At 37.4% G+C, this 20,849-nt stretch overlaps 1 protein-coding gene across 4 annotated transcripts in view; it reads left to right on the top strand.

The window, feature by feature from the left end:
- fnip1 (folliculin interacting protein 1) overlaps nucleotides 1-20,849 on the top strand; it is a 35,200-nt gene that overhangs the window by 11,049 nt on the left and 3,302 nt on the right. For 3 of the 4 annotated variants that reach the window (XM_077504885.1, XM_077504888.1, XM_077504887.1), the window contains 13 exons: nucleotides 541-687; nucleotides 778-878; nucleotides 2,041-2,115; nucleotides 2,195-2,289; nucleotides 4,125-4,208; nucleotides 7,458-7,529; nucleotides 10,152-10,287; nucleotides 10,410-10,611; nucleotides 10,930-11,015; nucleotides 14,020-14,166; nucleotides 15,841-16,010; nucleotides 18,218-19,358; nucleotides 20,612-20,777. In XM_077504885.1, coding sequence (XP_077361011.1) covers nucleotides 541-687; nucleotides 778-878; nucleotides 2,041-2,115; nucleotides 2,195-2,289; nucleotides 4,125-4,208; nucleotides 7,458-7,529; nucleotides 10,152-10,287; nucleotides 10,410-10,611; nucleotides 10,930-11,015; nucleotides 14,020-14,166; nucleotides 15,841-16,010; nucleotides 18,218-19,358; nucleotides 20,612-20,777 — 2,622 coding nt within the window. The remainder of the gene's footprint in view (nucleotides 1-540; nucleotides 688-777; nucleotides 879-2,040; nucleotides 2,116-2,194; nucleotides 2,290-4,124; nucleotides 4,209-7,457; nucleotides 7,530-10,151; nucleotides 10,288-10,409; nucleotides 10,612-10,929; nucleotides 11,016-14,019; nucleotides 14,167-15,840; nucleotides 16,011-18,217; nucleotides 19,359-20,611; nucleotides 20,778-20,849) is intronic. The other variant, XM_077504886.1, reaches the window with a different exon arrangement.

The following is a 20,849-nucleotide window of genomic DNA, read 5'->3' as shown; positions in this document are numbered from 1 at the left end:
TGCACTTGTTGATTTCTATAGTGCAAGGTGGTGTTTATCACAAAGAGGGGACATTGCTTTAATTATGTGATCCGCAAAAAGTGTGCTATGGACTTTTTTTTTTTTTTTTTGATTGGATTTAGTTCTGTTCATTTCTATTGTGCAAGGGAGCAGTTATAGAAATGGCAAAAGGAACAGTCACATTCATTAGGACACATCCATTGAGTGCCATGACCGAGTATTTTGGCTGGATTATTTCTAGCTGTTCTGATTTCTATTGTGCAAGGTGGCGGGTTATCTTAAATAAGTGGTATGTGTGTTTGGAGCTGACACCTTCAATGACACATTATCTGTTGAGTGTGTAATCTCTTGACCGAATTGTAGATGTTTTTGTTGATTTCTATTGTGCGACATGAAACCAAAAACCTGATGATTTGAACAAGTTGCATGGTTTCAGAATTTACATTGTAATATTTTTAGGAATCATCATCATAATAATATTTTAAAAAATGTACATTCAGCAGTAATTATCTCACCCGCTGTCTTTTCATATCTCCACAGGGCACAGAGGGCCAGGTGAAGATGTTCGGCAAATGCTGCCGGCTTCGACCGACGGGGGGCAGCAGCAGCTCCCTGGACAGCTCCTCCTCGTCCTCCTGTGCGTCCGAGACATCCAGGGAAAACAAAGAGCAGGGTCTCCGCTTCCAGGTAAGTGCCCATTCAAAAACAAAAACAAAAATGTGCTAGTTTGCCAAAATGAACTCCTCCGCAGTCATTAAAACCGACCTACGTTGACAGGGTTCAAGGTGCTCGTCCGACGTGGTCATGCTGGGGGAGATGATGTTTGGATCAGTGGCCATGAGTTACAAAGGCTCCACGCTGAAAATCCACCAGATTAGGTAAGAAAGTAATAGTTAACTCACGATTAATAGCAAATTTTATCTGTTTTAAATATACAATAAAATATTTTTTTCTAAGTTTTCATACTCTTGTTAACATATGTAGAAAAAATGTTAAACTAATAGAAATATGGCTGCATATTTTTAGTCATTGATCCAGTAATATCATAATTCATAAAATTGAGTTAAAATTAAAAAGATGCACTTTCCTGTAAAAAAAACAAAACAAAACAAAAAAAACCCAAAAACGTGTTATATTGATTTGTGTTGGTCATTTTTCTGCCACTAGATGGTATAATTGCATTTGTAAGATGCTGGTGACATCTCAGTGCATTTTTATTTTCATAATCAGAGCTTGTGAAATTCAGCAAATTTGTAAAATACAACTTGACCCCAGTGTCCATTAATATATGCATTATTAGGGCTGCTCGATTATGGAAAAAACAATAATCACGATTATTCAATCAATTATTCATTTATTTTTTTTTGGTACAAAACAAGAAAATATTTAAGCATTTAAAAATATTAAGACTCATTAAAAAAAAATAAACACTGTAATTATATATGTTCCTTTTGGACCAAACTGAATTTATAATAATAATATTTATGATAATTTATATTTATTTATGTTGGCAAAAACGTGAGTTTGGAGTGCACTGTGTAGTAGGACGATCATTTATTTTTTTGGTACGAAATAAGAAAATGTTTAAATGTAAAAATAAATAATAATAATAATAAAAATATTAAGATAAATAAAATTATTTGAAAAAGTATAATTAAAAAAATATTAAATTAGGTATTTTAAAATTTAAAAAAGGTGCAAATGTAATTGTGGAGTGTAATAATTGAAATTGTAATTGAATTTCGATTAATTGCACAGCCCTATGCATTATTATTACATTTATTATTAAATGTATTATTGCTAACTTATCACGTGGACGTGTCTGCTGCGGTGCGACTGGAATTCCCCCAATACAGGCTTTCCAAGTAAGAGGCGGTCATTTATCACGCGTTTTAAAAAAAAATTAGTGACATGAAAACAATTTTAAATGAACTCACAATTAATAGACTCATTTTGACACCCCTAGTAAGAAGAAAACATACATTTGGGTGAGGGAGTGTACATAATATTCTGTCTCACGAGTGCCTCTCATCGTGTCAGGTCGCCGCCTCAGCTAATGCTGAGTAAGGTGTTCACAGCCAGGACGGGAGGCAGCGTGTACGGCAGCCTCAACACGTAAGCAAGCACGCACATTTGTGTAGTTATTATCTAAATGATCGCCCAGAAATGTTCTGATAATCATCTTTTTTCACAGGTTACAGGATAGTCTGGAGTTCATCACGCAGGACAGCAGCAACACCCTGAGGGCCGATCAAAACGCCACGCCAAATAATCTCCTGGGGAACATAGGTAACCATAGCAACAACACACAAACAGCCCTCCTGTAGCCTCCAGTCACCATGTGGTGTGTTCATCCTGCTGAAAATGTGTGTTTTGGAGGAGTATTTTTATTTTATTTATTTTTTTAAATTCAGCCCTGCAGCCTGTTTGACTTAGCAACATGAAATTTGGTCGTCATGTCTAACAGGAGCCAGAAAAAAAGCCTCAAGATGCCATGCTTGAAAAGCCAGTTTGGCTTTCAGTGGGCATTGTAGGGTTACTTTGACCATTTGGACGGCCCCGTCAAAGGCAAACTTATGCTAGAGATGTCATATTGCTACCAAATTTAAACCTTGTACTTAAGTTATTGGACTTTTTTTTTTCTTTTAGAATGATATATGTCCGAATAATTTTTGTCCAATTTGTACTTCATTTTAACCTTGTGTACTAAATAGATGTACAAAGCTAAATTTCAGAGGAGTTTTTGCCATTGCATGTAGTCATTTGGGATATTGGGAATGCAGCAGCATTTGTTTCTCTTGCTAACCCTCAAATATTTTTGTTTAACAGAACTCCAAAGACTTTCCCAACACTTCTGCTTGAAACACTTTCCCCGAATCTCATATATTTTTTTAAACTCTTTTATTGCCACACGTTATCCAAAAAAACAAAACAAAAAAACAGTGCCAGCCGATTTCGAGCATTTTAACTAATCTTTCATGGCAAACAGAATATTGTGTGCTTTTACTACATCAACATGGGTACCAAATGAAAGGTCGCATTCCATTTCATTACTTACTTACTTTCATTAGAAGTATGTTTCTACCTTATTCCGTTCTTTAGTAATCACCATTTGAAAATACGGTAGGTAATTTGAGTGATATTGAACGAAAATTGAAAAAGACAAAGAGAAAACAAGCTTTTTGTGAAGATACATTTTCTCCACATTAATGACTTTGACGCTAATATTTTTTTCTTTAGTGACGCTCTGTGAATTAGCTTTAATGTGACAAAGGGTTTGATCAATCACTTGATCCTTGAAAACATTCTATTTCATCAGGTTCCGTCACGTTTCATAAGGTAATTCCATACACCAGCAGCCCATTGAAAAGAGATACAATGCTGCCATCTGCTGGCCATAGTTAGTGGGTGTTTTTGATTCCACAGTCCCATTGACCAGGCAGCGCTGCACTTAGATGTTGTACTTCCCATTGCTAAAAACAAAACAAAACAAAACGTAGATGACGTCATTTAAAGTTTATGGCGGCAAACATCGTGATTTTACTAATCGTTATTAAATGGTGATGTAAACAATACGAGGAACCTATGAAGAACTGTTGGCAAATTCTTGTGCGCCCTCTTCCTTCCTTTTTCACAGAAAATATTTAAAGTGTTCTAGTTGTGCAAATGAAAAATGGTCCCCAATATGAGGACATTTTCTCGTGAGGTGGCAGCTGGCCTTCCTCTGGGATAGACTGCAGGTCTTAGTGCAGTTTTTTTTTTTTTTCTTCATGCCCGACTAAAAAGCTCCTTGTTGTGAGGTCTGCTATGATGACAGGAGGTCGCCAACTTTCCTCCCTATTCATTCACTAACAAGCATCTTTTTCTTCTTTTTTTTTTTTTGTCCGTCTACCTCCCTCCCTCCCGTCATTCCCGCCACCCCCCCCCCCCCCCCCTCTCTCTCTCTCTCTCTCTCTCTCTCTCTCTCTCTCTCTCTCTCTCTCTCTTTCTTTCTCTTTCTCTTTCTCTTTCTCTTTCTCTTTCTCTTTCTCTTTCTCTTTCTCTTTCTCTTTCTCTTTCTCTTTCTCTTTCTTTCTTTCTTTCTTTCTTTCTTTCTATTTTGTGTTTGTGTTTGTGCTGCGCAGGATTTTCTCAGCTCTGCAGCCCTCGACGGGCCTTCTCTGAGCAGGGCCCGCTGCGTCTCATCAAAAGCGCATCTTTCTTTTCAGGTTGGCGCTTCCGAAAAAAACAAAAAACAACAAAAACATGGCCCCCAGTGTACGCAACTTGCATGTTTTTTGCTGCCGCTTATGCTGGGTTGACGGCGGCGGCATGTGGCCATTTTGTGGGGGCATTTTAGGTCAGACAGGTTTGCGGAGAGGATGACCCGCCTCTTGTGTTGTGAGTTAAATTGACCCGTTGTATAAGTAAAAAAGTCATTGGGGTAAACTAAGAATGTCAAAATTGAATTCAAACAAATCATTATTTTCTTCTTTGACTTATATACAGTATTTGTAAATGAGTTTACAAGCTGTCTTCGTATTTTGGACACTTGTAGTAGGGCTGTGCAATTAATCGAAATTCAATTACAATTTCAATTGTTACACTCCACAATTACAATATCAGCATAATTGTAAAAAAAAAAAAAAAAAAAGTAATAAATATAAATTTGAATTGCTTAAATTTGTACATTTATATGTTGTTCTGTTTTTTTTTAATTTAAAATAACTCATATATTTTGTTTCATCCAAAAAGAACTTGCATGATAGTGGTTCTAAGAATTTTAGTCTTAATATTTTTTTACATTTAAACATTTTCTTGTTTTGTACCAGAAGATAATTTTCAATTATTACCAAATTAATCGTGATTAAAAGTTTCTTCATAATCAAGCAGCCCTAATTTGTAGTATACGAAAGATATTAAAAAAAACACAGGTTATATACCATGTATATAATAAAACAATATAATTAATTTGGTGGAGGGAAAAATATCAAGAAATATTTATATACATTATAAAAACATATTTGTTATAATAAATACAAGTGCAGATAATTCATGACATACACAAATGTATATATTCAGAAATATACCGTATATGATAACAGATTAGAAATGAACAAGCCCACCAGAAGTAATTTTATTAACCTTCCACAAAATAGGATGATTGCTATGTGTTTCATTTATTTATTTATTTATTTACTTATTTATTTATTTTACTTACAGTATATATAAAAAGAAGAAAATAAAACCAGCAGAAGTTGTTTTAGTCAATGTCAACTTATATATTTATTTATTGTACTTACAGTATATATAAAAAGAAGAAAATAAAGCCAGCACAAGTAATTTTATCCAAGAAATGTCAACTATTTTTTTCAACCGTTGTGAACTTCAAAGCGGGTCATTTTGACCCGCCACATACCAGGAGGGTTGATTGATGTTTCTTGTATTATCATGAAAGCCCGCCTGGAGCGTGCATGGGTGTATCCAGGTGATAGTTGCAGTCTTTACTAACTCACGCTTGTACTAACCTGATGCTTGTGTTTTTTTTTTGTGGGCAATAAATGATTTTCTCTTCACCTCGCATGGAAAGCATCCACCCAAGCAATGCTTTGCGTCTGAGCACATAAACACGCTTGCATATTGCGGTTGGGCGGCCACTTGTTAGAATGTCGGGGGAACCCTCCCCACTTGTATCGCATACGCCAAACAAACACGTGTGTACTTGTTCTTTACTGCACGCAGTGTCTTAATGTTTTATGACCGCGGTAGTGGAAGGAGTAAGTTGACATTACAATCCCACATCATCACTACGCGCTGCCTTTTTTTTTATTTTTATTTTTTACCAGCAGCGCCTCTGTTGCATTATCAGTCCCGTGTCCGGATTATACAAGACAGGAAGTGCAGTTGTTTTTTTTCTTCGTCATTGCATGTCATATGTGTGAAGTGTTTGCATGATGTGTTGTCGTGGATGTGATGACACTAAAGTTGCAGATTGTACAAGGCTGGATTTACACAACAGTTCTCTCGTCTATTGCCTAAATTTTGTACGTTAACAGCTTTAGCTAAAGCAGTGGTGTCAAACTTAAAGCCAGCAGGGCCGAACCATCCCCGCCAGGGGAGCCAATCAGGCCCGTGAGGACAGAACATTAACTGCGTTTTTTTCCACGAAGATTAACCGTTGTAGCTAATGAAGTCCATTGGAAGTTGACCATTTAAATGACATTCTGAAATTTGGCTGTTACTCACTATTTGTTGTAAATATTTTGCACTCATATTTTGTTATGAAATTTCACATTACTCTGCAGTAAGAAAAAAAAATGGAGATGTTTTCAGAATGTACAGGTAATTATTTGCACCAAAAAACAAAACAGAAAATATTTTTGATCTGTCGTTATTTATAGCTTTTTGGGCCACGGACATACTGGACCGGCACACTTGAAATCAAATTTAGGTGAAAGTGTCCCCTGAATTATTATTGATATTATGACACCTTGCTATTTAGTGGCCGTTAAAATACAGTTATGTAGTAGGACTAAGTCAAATATGGTTTAAAATAATACAAAATGTTTAAAAACAGGTATGCAAATGTGTTATACTTGATTATAATTCATATTTTGAATTTTGTAAATTTGATTTGTCATTGATTCAGTGTTTCCTTGCTTCATAACTACAACCAATGAATATAGCATTAAAAATAGTCCAAAGCCACATTGATTGTAATGTGGGCTCAATATGATACATTGTTTGTAGCTACATATATTCTCAATTTGCTTCATTAATAGACTAAATTTGGTAAATAGAGCATTAAATAGGGAGCCAAAGACGATTATGTGGGACACTTGTCATTTGCAACTATAATGGGGGGGAAAAAAGTAAACAGAAATGTATTTACTTATTTTAGAGCTGCTCGATTATGACGAAAATATTAATCACGATTAGGACGATCATTTGGTGTAAAACAAGAAAATGTTTAAATAGAAATATTGACAATAAATTTCTTTGAAACACTATTATGCAAGTTTATTTTGGACCAAACGATTTATTAAATTAGTTTTTCAAGTACATAATATATACATTTAAACAACTCAAAATTAGTATTTCTAATATTTTATGTTTGTTTATGATATTGCCAATTTTGTAATTGTGGTGTGAAATAGTAATTGAATTTTAATTAATTGCACAGCCCTAATAAGAATTATTATTATTATTGTTATTTTTATTTTTATTATTTTTGTATTTTGTATTTTATATTTATTTATTTATTTATTTATTTATTTATTCATTCATTCATTTATTTTTACACAGAGTTTTACAGTTTAAATCCAGCCTTAGACATAAAAAGACTATCAAGAACGGCATCTCCACTTGTTTGTATTGTAAAGGCACCTGTTTTAATTTTGTGCTGATTTGCTATCAATTTTCTTTGTTTTCTCACATTTCCTGTCACCCTCGAACCGTTCCTCTCCCTCCTTCGCCAGGCCACAGCCACCCCATGGATATGCCGGGTCGAGGGTTGTACGACGAGCGGGACAGCGGCATCGCACGCTCAGGTACGCTCACCAGGCAAAAAAACCCCAAAAAGGGTCGGAGGTCAACAACAGTTACACAAGCACAGCTATGTTTGGACCTGCCGTGCGTAAGCTGTTAATTTGCTTACCCTGTGGGCAAACACTCGTCTGTAAAACTTTTTTTTTTGGGTTGCACTGGGTGGTGGGAAAAACAACCTTAAGCCAGGGTCTAAAGTATACTTGTAGAGTTATGCATTAAATTGGCTGGCAGAGTTAATACCAAAAAAAAAAAAAAAAAAATTCAAAATAAATCAATAGTGGATATACACACACTGTATATGTAGCTCACTCAAGCAAATTAAACAAACACATGGACAATTGCTCACATTTTATACACAGTGGAACAAGGTTATTTTAGTTTAAAAAAAAAAATGAAAAAAATAAAATTCAAAAAACAATTTCGTTAACAAAATAAAATAAAAACGAGAAAAATAAATAAATAAATAAATAAATAAATTATATATATATATATATTTATATATAAAATGGTAGCAAAAATATCCTTTGTTTTAGACTTTGGTAATTAATTTAATGCATGAGCCTTTGGCGATTTTAAATGTGATTTTAAGTATGGTAGATTTATTTTGATATTAACCGGAATAAGGATGTTTAAAAGTGTGTCACACAGAAGTGACGTCATATTAGGGCTACTCGATGATGGAAAAAATGATAATCACGATTATTGTGGCAATAATTGACATGGCGATTATTCAGACAATTATTATTATTTTTTTGGTACAAAACAAGAAAATGTTTAAACATTTAAAAATATGATGACCAATTAAAAAGAAAAAATAGAAACACTGTAATTATGTAAGTTCCTTTTGGGCCAAAAAGAATTTACAAATAATAATACTAATAATAATAATAATAAGAAGAAGAAGAAGATAATCATCATCATAAAATATTTATTTATTTATTTATTTATTTATTTATTTATTTATTTATGTTGGCAAAAACTTGAAGTTGGAGGGCAGGCATGTGCTCTGTCCAGTAGGATGATCATTTATTTGTTTGGTACAACACAAGAACATTATTAAACGTAAAAAACAAATAAAAAATATATATATTAAATTAAAACAAATTCTTTGAAACACTATAATTATGCGTGTTCCTTTTGGATTAAACAGAATTTATTCAATTAGTTATTTAAAAAAGGTGCAGAATATGAATTTAAACAACTTAAAAATTAGTATTAATCTCTTTTTTTTTTACGATTATGCTTATTTTGTAATTGTGGAGTGCTATAATTGAAATTGTAATTGAATTTCGATTAATTGCACAGCCCTATGTCATCTCGCAGCAACCAATAGAAAAGCACTTTGAATTTATGTCGCTCCCATGGTGTTTTTTTTTTTAAATATTGTGCACAAGTAATGCACATCTTTTAAAAAAACTAAAACTAATACTGGACCTAATTAAAAGTAAGCATTTATTAAATAACTAAAACTAATAAAAACCAACAGAACCACCCTGAAAACTAATTAAAACTAACTAAATTAAAAACAAAACAAAACTCAAAACTAACTCAAATTAAAAATTCCAAAACTATAATAACCCTGCAGTGGAAACAAGTGTACACATTACACACGCACTCACACTGGCATGACTGGTATGGGTGCTTATGATGCTTTTGTGCCCAAATCCCGGTCACGCGTTGCAATTTCAAATTTAGCAGCTCTGAAAAAGCCGCTACTCATAAATGAGCTTCTAAATCAGGCCTCATCTTCATCACTGCACGCACGCGCACACGCCTGAAGTCCCCAGCACACTTCAGCCTATTTACCGGAACCCCTCAACGATGCAGGAATCCTACACGACCTCATGTGACGGGGCTCATATTCAGCGTCTGGCGTATTGGCGTGCCAAGCCAGCATGTCCGGCAATAGGATGAGCATGTGACTCCATTAGATCTCATGGGGAACGCTAACTGATGACTTTGTGAAATCCAGCTTGAAAACTGTAAAGGGTGACTTCCATGTTGACCCAGCAAGCATTTCCATGAGTCCATTTATTAAGGGAAAAGTATTCATTATTTTTTTGTTTGTATTAATTCGGCTGATTACGAATACATTCATGTATTTTTAGCTAATAAAATAATAGTGAAATCTGTACTACTGCATTTTAAGAATTTATTTTATTCAAATAATTGGTTAAAGGATACTTGACTCATTGAGCCATTTACAGCAATAAAAAGATATTTTGTCTATAATTAATGTGGTACCTTACCTTCATTATATTTCATGTAAAATTAATGCCTTTAAAAAGAATTTTTTTCTACTTGCTGTCGATTGATGATGACATCACCTGTGCTGAGGAAGTAGGTAACGGCCAATCATGGCTCACCTGTTTTCTGCGTTTGGTCAGTAAACTGAGCAATGATCGGTCGTTAGCTACTTCCTCAGCACAGGTGATGTCATCATCAGTGGACAACAAGTAGAAAAATTACTTTTTAAAGGTATTAATTGTACATGAAAAATAATGAAGTTACCACATTAATTCTAGACAAAATATTAACTTTTTACTGCTGAAAATGACTCAGAGTCAAGTATCTCTTTAAATATTATTGAATTAAAACCATTTTTTTTTTGTTCCTTCCTCCAGCATCCCTAAGCAGCCTCCTGATCACGCCCTTCCCGTCGCCGGGCTCGTCTCTGACCAGCAGCTGTGCGTCCAGCTACCAGCGGCGGTGGCGGCGCAGCCAGACAACCAGCCTGGAGAACGGCGTCTTCCCGCGCTGGTGAGTGACTGGTCGCCCATTCGGAAAAGCGGGCCAGTTGAAAACCTGTCTCGATGCTATTGAATGCAATCATTTCTGGTATCAATGAAAACTTTGGAGTCCAATTTCGCTGTCGGCGTCAGGTCGGTGGAGGAGAGCTTCAACATGTCGGACGAGAGCGGCGGTCAAAGCCTGGGCGTGGCGCGCAAGAAGAAGATCGCCATCGGCGTCATCTTCACGCTGTCCCCCAACGCTGAGGAGAACAGCCGATTCCAAGACTTCTTCTTCTCACATTTCCCACTTTTCGAGAGCCACATGAACAAGCTCAAGAGTGCCATTGAACAGGTGAATCACCTTTGTCTTTCATTAAAAAAAAATTTACTACTCAAAAATATTGCTGTTTTTTGACAAGGTGTGTCAGAAAAGATCCAGGTGTGCCTAATATTCTGTCCAGCGCCATATAAATAAAATTGTATGCTGTCAAATTGCAGTGATTGACGTTCACCCGTAACTCACAAATGTTGTTTACTTGGCGGCGGCGCGTTTCCGGAGCACTTTCACTCGACAGCATGGTCACATCGCATTCCTCACCCCCCTCCTTGCCATAAATTCCCAAGTGTCACGTTTCTAAAAAGTGTGCGTGTTATGTCACCCTCCCCCAAGGCCATGAAGATGAGCCGGCGGGCAGCTGATCCCACCCAGAGGGCCTTGGCCTACAGCCGCATGGTGGATGGGCTCAACGAATTCAGGTAGTTTTTTTTATTTTTTATTATTTTTTATTAATTTATTTATTTTTTTACATCGAGCACTCATTCTTTGCAGATAAGTTCCAGTTGATATGGATTTTTTTTTTTTTTTAATTATAATGTTGATGTGACCGTTATCTGCATTTTTTTTTTGGATCCCTCTCATGACTATTTAAAAAAATGTAAAAAAAAAAAAAAAAAAAAAGCAACTCCGGTTCAGAAAAAACTTGAGTGCAATAATTTTTCCAATGCACAATTATATATTGCAAAAGCATGATTGAAACTTTTGATGATTTATGTCCTTCAAAACATGTTTTGGATAACTATTTTGGATAATAAGTTTGTTTAAATATTCAGAAATAATCAATTTTTTACCTATTCATTCTTTTTCTCCTTCTTCTTCGCCTTCTTCTTTGCTTCCTTCTCCTTCTCCTCTTTCTTCTCCTTCTCCTTCTTCTCCTCCTTCTTCTTTTCCTTCTTCTTCTTCTCCTTCTCCCCTTCTTTGCCTCCTTTTCCTTCTCTTTCTTTTCATTCTTCTTCTTCTCCTCCTTCTTTCCCTCCTTCCTTTCCTTCTCCTTCTCCTTCTTCTTCTTCTTCTTCTCCTCCATCTTCTTCTAATTATTAATAATAATAATTTTATTTTTATTTATTTATTTATTTATTTATTTATTCATTTATTTTTACTGTGTGTCAATGTGAGCCACAAAATGTCTGGAAGGCTGAAGTGTGCCTAATCTGTGCATGTCTGTCTGCGTCTATGCCGAAAATATGTCGACTACACATACACACACAATCTGTCACATTTTATTTTATTGTATTTTTGTAATGTGACAATTTGACCCGCAACATTTTTTTTTTCACAATGGGATATTGAGTCAGTTTGACCCATCTGATGTCTAAAGTGAACCTGATCTGTGTGTGACGACGCCACCCTCATTCCTTACAAGGCGACATCGGGTCAATTTGACCTGCAAAATAACAGAGGTGCTAAAGTGGTCCTAATCTGTCTGTGAGTGTCTGTACCACACACACTGTCACCTTTTTTTTTTTTTTTTTTTTTTTTTTTTTTTTTTTTTTTTTAACAGTGGCACAATGGGTCAGTTTGACCCGTAGTAAAAGCAGTGGCTGAAAATGGGCCAAGTCTGATAAATGCTTTAACCCTTTTTTTTAAAAATTGTTTTTATTTTTTATTATTATTAATTTTTTTTTACAGTGGGTCAGTTTGACCCGCCGCAACATAAGAGGGTTAAAGTGGACCTTGTGTCGACACAAACACACACTTGCCAGCTGGCAGTGGGGCTTGAGGTCCCCTGCGTGTCGTAGTCATATGCCCGATGGCAGCCGGCCCACCTGAGTGGCAACCCTATCTAGCGGACCACCCCCCCCAACTCCAAATAGTAGAGTCGGGCACAAACAAAATACCTGCACAATCTCACCTTCAGGATTGGGCTAAATTTAAGCGTGTGCTGGCCTTTGCTTTTTTCAATGGGTGCCTTTGACCTCATGGAAGATTACAAAACCGCAACCCACATGCCTCAACCCTCGCATGCCCACGCTGCTGTGACGCGGGTACACACGCGCGCCAACGCATGCTGACAAAGATAAGACGGCGCATTTGGCAAAAGCATAAAAGGCGTCTATATCGGGCGAAGTGAGAGCGGTAGGGAAGGCACAACTTAAAGTGTACGTTGATTATGGCAGCGCCATATGGACAAAAGTGGTAGTGTTATGCCTGAAGGAAGACCACATTTCCCATGAGGCCAAGCGCATTGCGTCGTTTTTTGAGCTCATGCCAGCAAGTGAAAGCCGGGCAAATATTGATCCTTGACTGTCCTTTTGTATGGGTAGCGTCCCTTTTTCCGTTTTTGTATCCTCAGAAAAAATAAATAAAAAATCAGTTTTGCAGCTTCTGCTAGGAAAGCAATAATCGTGCATTGACATTCAAATTGGCTCCCATTTTTGTAACAAACGGGGAAAGGGGGAAGGAATGTATGCCATAAAGCAGTCGGCACATTTGTAGTGTTTTTGTGTTCCGACCGTCCTCCTCAAAGTTGCTGAGTGCCAGTAAAAATGATACAGACCCTTTAAGGCCATGACAAAGGTGTACCATTTAACTAGTTTTAAGCCGATTGTTTCATCAGAAGAGTTATGAAAATATTTTATGAAGGTTGAAAAGTTCCTAAGTGCTACTTTAAGTACTCTTTTACATACATATGATCATGTGTAGTAATAAAGTATCGAGCATTCACCCAAGTTTATTTCATTGCATACCAGACAGCAATTTCTTACCTAATTTGTTAAAAATCATTTTGCTTGCTATGTATGTAATCATGGGCAGCACTAGCACGTCCGCTTCCCAGTTCTGAGGACTCAGGTTCGAGTCCAGGCTCCGGCCTTCCTGGGTGGTGTTTGCATGTTCTTCCCGTGCCTGCGTGGTACACAGGTACCTGTGTATCGGCCGCCCTCTAGTGGCTGTTTTATAATCAGGAACTAGAAATGAGAAATTAGAGGAATAGAAAATTGCCATTAATTTCATCCAGTTTTAAGGAAAGACACTATATTGGGATTTTCTTTAAAATTATGTCATTTTTTGGGGGGGGGTTATGTACTAGTGGTGTCGGTATCGGTGACAGAGAGAGTCGAGTATTTGTCTGAAAAAAGTGGTCTCAAACGTCACTACTCAAATGTACTAACTACCCCTTAGAGCGTGGGTTTTCCCTGTCCCTCTGAATTACCTCGCAAGTAAATACAGTAAAAAAAAATATTAAGTCGCACTTTCAATTCCTTGTACTTGTAATGAAACTAAATGGTACATTCCTCGGGCCCGCTGAGATTCCCACCGCCGCGTCCAAGCCTGGCGTTCGGCCGAGACGTGCCCCGGCAGCCCCCACCCCTCCTCTGGAAACTCCTGGCCTTCTTGCAGTAGGGCGGTGGGGTCTCCACAGCAAGGTCTTGTTCTCGGACAATGATGCGTCTGTTCTCCTCCTCTCTCCCCTCCCCTCTTCAGAATGACCATATGCGACCTGTACAGCATGCCCCGTGTGGCCGAGCCCGTGTGGCTGACCATGATGTCGAGCACGTCTGAGAAGAACCACCTGTGCAGCCTCTTCATGAGAGAGTTCTCGCTGCTGATGGAGCAGGCCTCCAAGAACCAGTTGAGTGGCATCCGACCGGTTTAGCAAACATACCCCCCACCACACAACGTCTGTGCCGGTCACAAATTGCTTATTGTCGCCTTGACAAAAGATGCCAGAGAGCTGCTGCTGGTGCACGCGTCAATTGGTAGCAAAGGCCTGCTATTGAACACATGCAAACGTATTCAGCATGCAGCGTCAAGTGCAACAAATTGAAGTCATGTTAGAATGTTGACTTTATTATTTAGGTCACCACCAAGGCTTGGCTTTGTTCAAGCGTGACTTCTTTGTAGGTGAGATTGTGCACATTGGTCACGTACAAAAGTCAATGAAGATAAGTTATTTATTTTTTCATTTTTTATTTTTAATCTAATGTTTAGGAAAATACTTTACATTTGAACACCATCATTTAATTAAAAAAACAATAATAAATACATTCAAATGTATTTATTTTTTTTAAACTTATTTTTAACTTTAAATGTGGGAAAAAAATAAAAGTATACATTTTCCAAACACATTTACCTATTTGCACCAGGGAATTCCTGTATGGAATTTTTAATTGCATTTAAAAAAAAAAATCTCTAAAAGGTAGAAAAATTGTAGTCACTTTTATTTATTTTTTAAGTGTTTTTTCTTTTTCTTTTAATTCTTACAAAAACATCAGGATTTTTTTTTTTTTAATGTAGAAAGATTCCAATAAAGGAAAAATGTACATTTTATCAACCACAAAATACTGTATTTAATTTTAAATTACCTATTTTCACCAGGCAATTCTTGTATTGAATTTTTAATCACATTTTAAAACATCTCTAAAAGGTAGAAAAATTGTGGTCACTTTTATTTATTTTTTTCAAGTGTTTTTTCTTTTTTGTTTAATTCTTACACAAAAAAATATCAGGAAAAAAAATATCAGGAAAAAAAATATTTTAAAAATTTATTTATTTATTTTTTATTTTTTAAGTTTTAATGTAAAAAGATTACGACAAATGAAAAATGTACATTTTAGAAACCACAAATTACAGTATTTATTTTTTAAATAATTGTTGACACAAATTTTAATTCCTGAAGAGGAAAAAATCGTTTTAAAAAAATCTTAAAATGATAATCAAGATGTTTATATTAAAAATAAAATTACTTAACATTCTGACACATTTTTTGGCAAATATTTCTAAAATACTTTCCCATATAATGACTCCATTAGATTCATTTTATTTGTTTTTTTTTAAGTGAATTGCATAAAAGTAATTATTTTTCCTTTAAAAAAATAAAAAATAAAACTTGAAAGATTATCTTTTTTTTTTTTTTTTTTAAAGAAAACAATTTATATTGTAGCACCAGGAAACGACTGCATTCAAAAAACATTTTTGATATAAATTTTAATACCTGCAAGGAATCAAATAGCTTTTTTTCTCCCTCAACCTTTAATGAAGTTATACAGTTGTGTTATCGTCTTCCGAACGTTTGTGTTGTCGACTTGTGCGGCACGTGACCAGCTAACCACCGTGTCAAAGTGGAGTCATGGGACAGGAAGGGAAGTAGACGCTTGTTTAGAAATGAGAAGTGAATCATGCCGCAAGAATGTGTGTGTGAAAACGTGTCTATGCGTGTGTCCACTTTTGACCTTTTCAACTTGCGATAAAGCCCCCGCGCCCCTTCCCGTTGGTCTCACTGGTCCCGTCTTTTGACGTCGGCAGGTTCCTCCCGGCATTGCTGACAGCCGTCCTGACCAACCACTTGGCCTGGGTGCCCACGGTAATGCCCAACGGCCAGCCGCCCATCAAGATCTTCCTGGAGAAGCACTCGTCGCCCAGCGTGGACATGCTGGCCAAGACGCACCCGTACAACCCGCTGTGGGCGCAACTCGGTCAGGGACGGCAATGTGGAATATATGTTATAATGCATAAGTCTGCACCAACAAAAAAAATACATTTTTTTCTATCTCTGCCGTGGCCAAACTATCCTCATTTGGGAAACCTGAAACATAAAAACATTTGTATTTAGTCTCATCTCTCCGAAACACATTCCTAGGTGTGTGTCTTTTATCTAGATCTGCATAAAAAAATGAAGAATTAATGCCACAGGGCAGTATTTTTCTTATATTGATATAATAAAAAAAAAAGCCCTACCGTTCATTAAAATATGCACCTCAGAATGTCCCAGAGTGAATATTGCAAAATCCAGTGCAGATTTTGTTCCACTATGGTGAAATTTGTTGCAAAATCTGAAAATGTTGTCACAGATAATAGTGAATTTGTTTAAAAAAAAAAATATGCCAATTATAATATAGTGAGTGTAGGCAAAATATTTAGCTAATTTTTTGGGGGGATAAATTAGGTAAATACAGTGAATATTTATGTAAAAATAGTGTAGTGTACATTTTGTTAAAAAAATATATATATAAAACCTTTTTTCATATAATACAGGACTGTCTCAGAAAATTTGAATATTGTGATAAAGTCCATTATTTTGTGTAATGCAATTAAATAAGCAAAATGCCATACATTCTGGATTCATTACGAATCAACTGAAATATTACAAGTCTTTTATTATTATTTTAATATTGCTGATTATGGCTTACAGCTTAAGAAAACTCAAGATATTTATCTCAAAATATTAGAATATTTCCTCAGACCAAGTAAAAAAAAAAAAAAAAAAAAAAAGCCGTTATTAGCAATATTAAAACAATAAAAGGTTTGCAATATTTCAGTTGATTTGTAATGAATCCAGAATGTATCACATTTTTGCTTATTTAATTTAATTGCATTACAGAAAATAATGGAATTTATCACAATATTCTAATTTTCTGAGACAGTCCTGTATAATGGATATTGTTAAAAAAAAATAAAAATACAGCGATATTGATTCCAAAATGTATTGAGTTTTGCCAGAATAAATGCACTGTGTTTTGTTGCACAAAAATAACAAATTACAAAATATTGGTAAATATTGTTTCAAAATGTTTTTACAAAATGTGGTACATTTTTGTAGTGAATTTTGTAATAAGATTCCACAAATATATAATGAACTCAACAAAAAAAAAATAGTGGATACCTTTGAAAAATGTTTGTTTATTTATTTATTTATTTATGTATTTATTTTTTTACAATATAGGCAGAAATAATTACAATATGTAATGAATTTTGTTAGAAAATGTAATGTTGGGCGGGCACGCCTCCCAGTTCTGAGGACTCGGGTTCAAGTCTAAGCTCCGGACTTCCTGGGTGGATTTTGCATGTTCTCCCCGTGCCTGCGTGGGTCTTCTCCGGGTACTCCGGTCTCCTCCCACATTCCAAAGACATGCATGGCAGGTTAACTGGGCTCTCCAAATTGTCTCTAGATGTGCTTGTGAGTGTGGATGATTATTCGTCTCTGTGTGCCCTGCGATTGGCTGGCGACCAGTCCAGGGTGTACCCGGCCTACTGCCCAGAGCCAGCTGAAATAGGCTCCAGCACCCCCCGCTACCCTTGTGAGGAATAAGCGGTCAAGAACATGGATGGATGGATGTTGTGATGTTATTTGCATAAAAGAGGGCATATTGTTTGCAAGTTATTGTTTGTTCCCAAACGTGTTCAATTTTGATCAGACATCTTTTGTTTGTTACACAAATAGATCTATTTGTGACAAAATATAGTGATTTTTTTTTTTGTGCAAAATATATGGAATTTTGTTACAAAAAAAGTAAAAAAAAAATTCGCAAAATATATGGAATTTTGTTACAAAAAAAGTAAATGTTTTTCAAAACGTGGCTAATTTTATCACAAAATATGGCATTTTCTTCCAAATATAGTGAATGAATATTGGTGTAAATTATCATCTTAAATAGTTTATGACAAAAATAGCTGATATTACTAGACTTAGTTATATAATTAGCACAATAAAAAAAAATAAAATAAAAAAAAAAGTGAAAAACGATAGCTAGCATGTTGCATTTGAAAGTAGGTTTATGGGGACACCGAGTGGTCATAGCCAAGAACTGCAATGCATTCACACACAAAAAAAGTGACTGTGATTGTTTGTGATGAGAAATAAAAGGACACATTAAAAAAAAACATCTCCTTATGCGTTTTTCAGGCGACTTGTACGGCGCCATCGGCTCTCCGGTGCGCCTGTCGCGCACGGTGGTGGTGGGCCGGCGCCAGGAGCTGGTGCAGCGCCTCCTCTACGTGCTGACGTACTTCATCCGCTGCTCGGAGCTGCTGGAGACGCACATGCTGGACAGCGCCGAGGACGAGGCCATCGTAATGCCCGGCTCGCTCATCACCACCTCGCTGCGCAAGGGTGAGGTGGAGGAGTCGGACTACGTGCTGGTGACGCTGCACAAGCCCGCCGGCGACTACCTGGCGGAGAAGGACGGCGAGGACGAGGGTGAGGGGACCCTCGAGGACGACGTTTGCCGGACTTTGGAGGAGCCCGAGGGGCCCTGCCGTGAGTCGGGCAACCCGGAAGTCCGCTTGGAGACGCTGCTGCCTGTCGGCTCGTGCTCCCCGAGGGAGCGTGGGCCGGACGAGGGCTTGGGTAGGGAACCCGTCGGAGACCCCTTCCCGGAGAAGAAGCCTCCGGATAAGAACTCCCCGCCTACGTCGGGCCCCATGTCGCTCATGGTGACGGAGGAGCCGTCCGCCAGAGTCACCTTCCTCATCGGCGACTCCATGTCGCCCGAGTCGGACACGGAGAGCCGGCGGAGGAAGGTGGAGGAGGACATGAAGCAGCACAGAAAGCTCCGGCAGCTTCCGCCGCCACCGCCGCCGTCCCTTCAGCGGGCGTCAGGCGAACTTCCCCGGTGGAGCGCCGATGTTCCCGATTACAGCCAATTCGACGAGTACTTCTGTGCGGAGAACCCGGTGGAAACGAGGACGATAGACGACGCGGACGAACGGGACGAGGAGGCCGGCGGCTGCGTGGCCGGTCTCCGCAAGGACCTTCTGGACCCCTCGGGGGCGGGACGCCGCGGCCAGGGAGGAGCGGGGAATGCCGACGGCCCGTCGGACGCGCGGAGGAGGTGCAGGTGTGCCTCGACGGACTCGTGCGACAAGGGACTGGTCCTGTCCGTGCCCGTTCTCCGGCGGGACGGCGGTGAGGAGCAAAAGGCCAAGACGGCTCCCCTGAACGATTGGGAGATTCCGCGCAACGAGAGCTCGGACAGCGCGCTGGGCGACAGCGAGAACGAGGAGACGGACGACTGGCAGGAGGAGGTGATGGTGCCGTTCCCGGGGTGAGTGCCAGTCTCAAGCAAAGTTTTTGGACATTTCACTTGAGTTACTTTGGATTTCGTTTGGAGTTTTGTTTGTAGATTTAGTTAGCTTTAATTAGTTTTCAGGGTGGTTTTGTTAGTTTTTATTATTAATTTCGTTTTGAGTTTTGTTTTTAGATTTAGTTTTAATTAGTTTTCAGTAGGGGTGTGAATTGCCTAGTACCTGACGATTCGATTCGTATCACGATTCACAGGTCACGATTCGATTCGATACCGATTAATCCCGATACGAATTTATAAGTCGATTGTTGCGATTTTTTTCATTCAAATTTAGAAAATACTAATCAGTAAGCTTGTAGAGTGTAAGATTTATATGAAAATGTATTATTTATTTATCTGAAATTTCAGTCTTATAGAGGTTGTAATCTGTTTCATGTTTGAACAGCATTAAAATAAAATATTAAGGCTTAATGTTCCGTTCATATAACATTCTTCCATGCTCAAGGTGTGAATCCTAAAAAAAAAAAAAATCGATTCTGCCGATTATTGAATCGAAGCGATGTAGTATCGCGATATATCACCGAATCGATTTTTTTTTAACACCCCTAGTTTTCAGGGTGGTTTTGTTCATTTTTATTATTGATTTCATTTTGAGTTTTGTTTTTAAAATTAGTTTTCGGGGTGAATCTGTTCATTTTTATTATTGATTTCGCCCAGCCCTATTTTTGCTATAATTCTAGTTATTTTTAATCAATTTTGTAAACATGAAATTTAGTTTTTAGTTAGTTTTTGTTTTCGTTTTTGTTTTATTTCGTTAACAAAATTGTTTTTTTTTAAATTTTCGTTTGAGTTATTTTCATTAGTTTTCATAAACTAAAATAACGATCCCGAGGCATCAAACGAAACTTTTTAGATATATCGTGATTCAGCATTTGCAAATTCTCCCATGTTTCTGCGTTTCTTTTAATAACCCCTGGGCATTATCTTATTTTGAAATGACTTGGTCATAACCATCAAAAAGCCGAAAACCGGTCACAATAACGCCAAAGTTAACTGATGTCTCGCATAACCTTTTTTTTTTGTTTGTTTGTTTTTTTTTTAACTGACACGTCTCTTGCTATTGACAGCATATTAACTGGATCTGAATTACTGCCTCTCAAATACTACATTAATTAAAAAAATATAGCACAAAATGGATGCATTGATCTGACCGTCACAAAGCTGAATATCAAATTGTACATCCAAACTTACTCACGTGTTGCTCGTCCTGGCAGCTCCAAACTGGTGGAGAACTACTCCAAGCCGACCATCGCCAACTTTGGCCGCTCCCTGTTCGGCGGCTACTGCCCCACCTACGTGCCGGACTTTGTGCTGCACGGGATGCCCAGCGACGACAAGCTCCGGCAGAGCCTCATGGCCGAGCTCACGCACGCCGTCCAAGTAAATATACACGTTTTCATATCTCAAATTGGGGGCAACAAAAAAGTGGAGTAATGTTTACCCGGTATCGTC

Source organism: Festucalex cinctus, chromosome 18 (genome assembly GCF_051991245.1).
Source record: "Festucalex cinctus isolate MCC-2025b chromosome 18, RoL_Fcin_1.0, whole genome shotgun sequence".
Classification (NCBI taxonomy): domain Eukaryota; kingdom Metazoa; phylum Chordata; class Actinopteri; order Syngnathiformes; family Syngnathidae; genus Festucalex; species Festucalex cinctus.
Note: the sequence above shows the minus strand (reverse complement) of the source record. Positions and strands in the feature narration are given on the sequence as shown.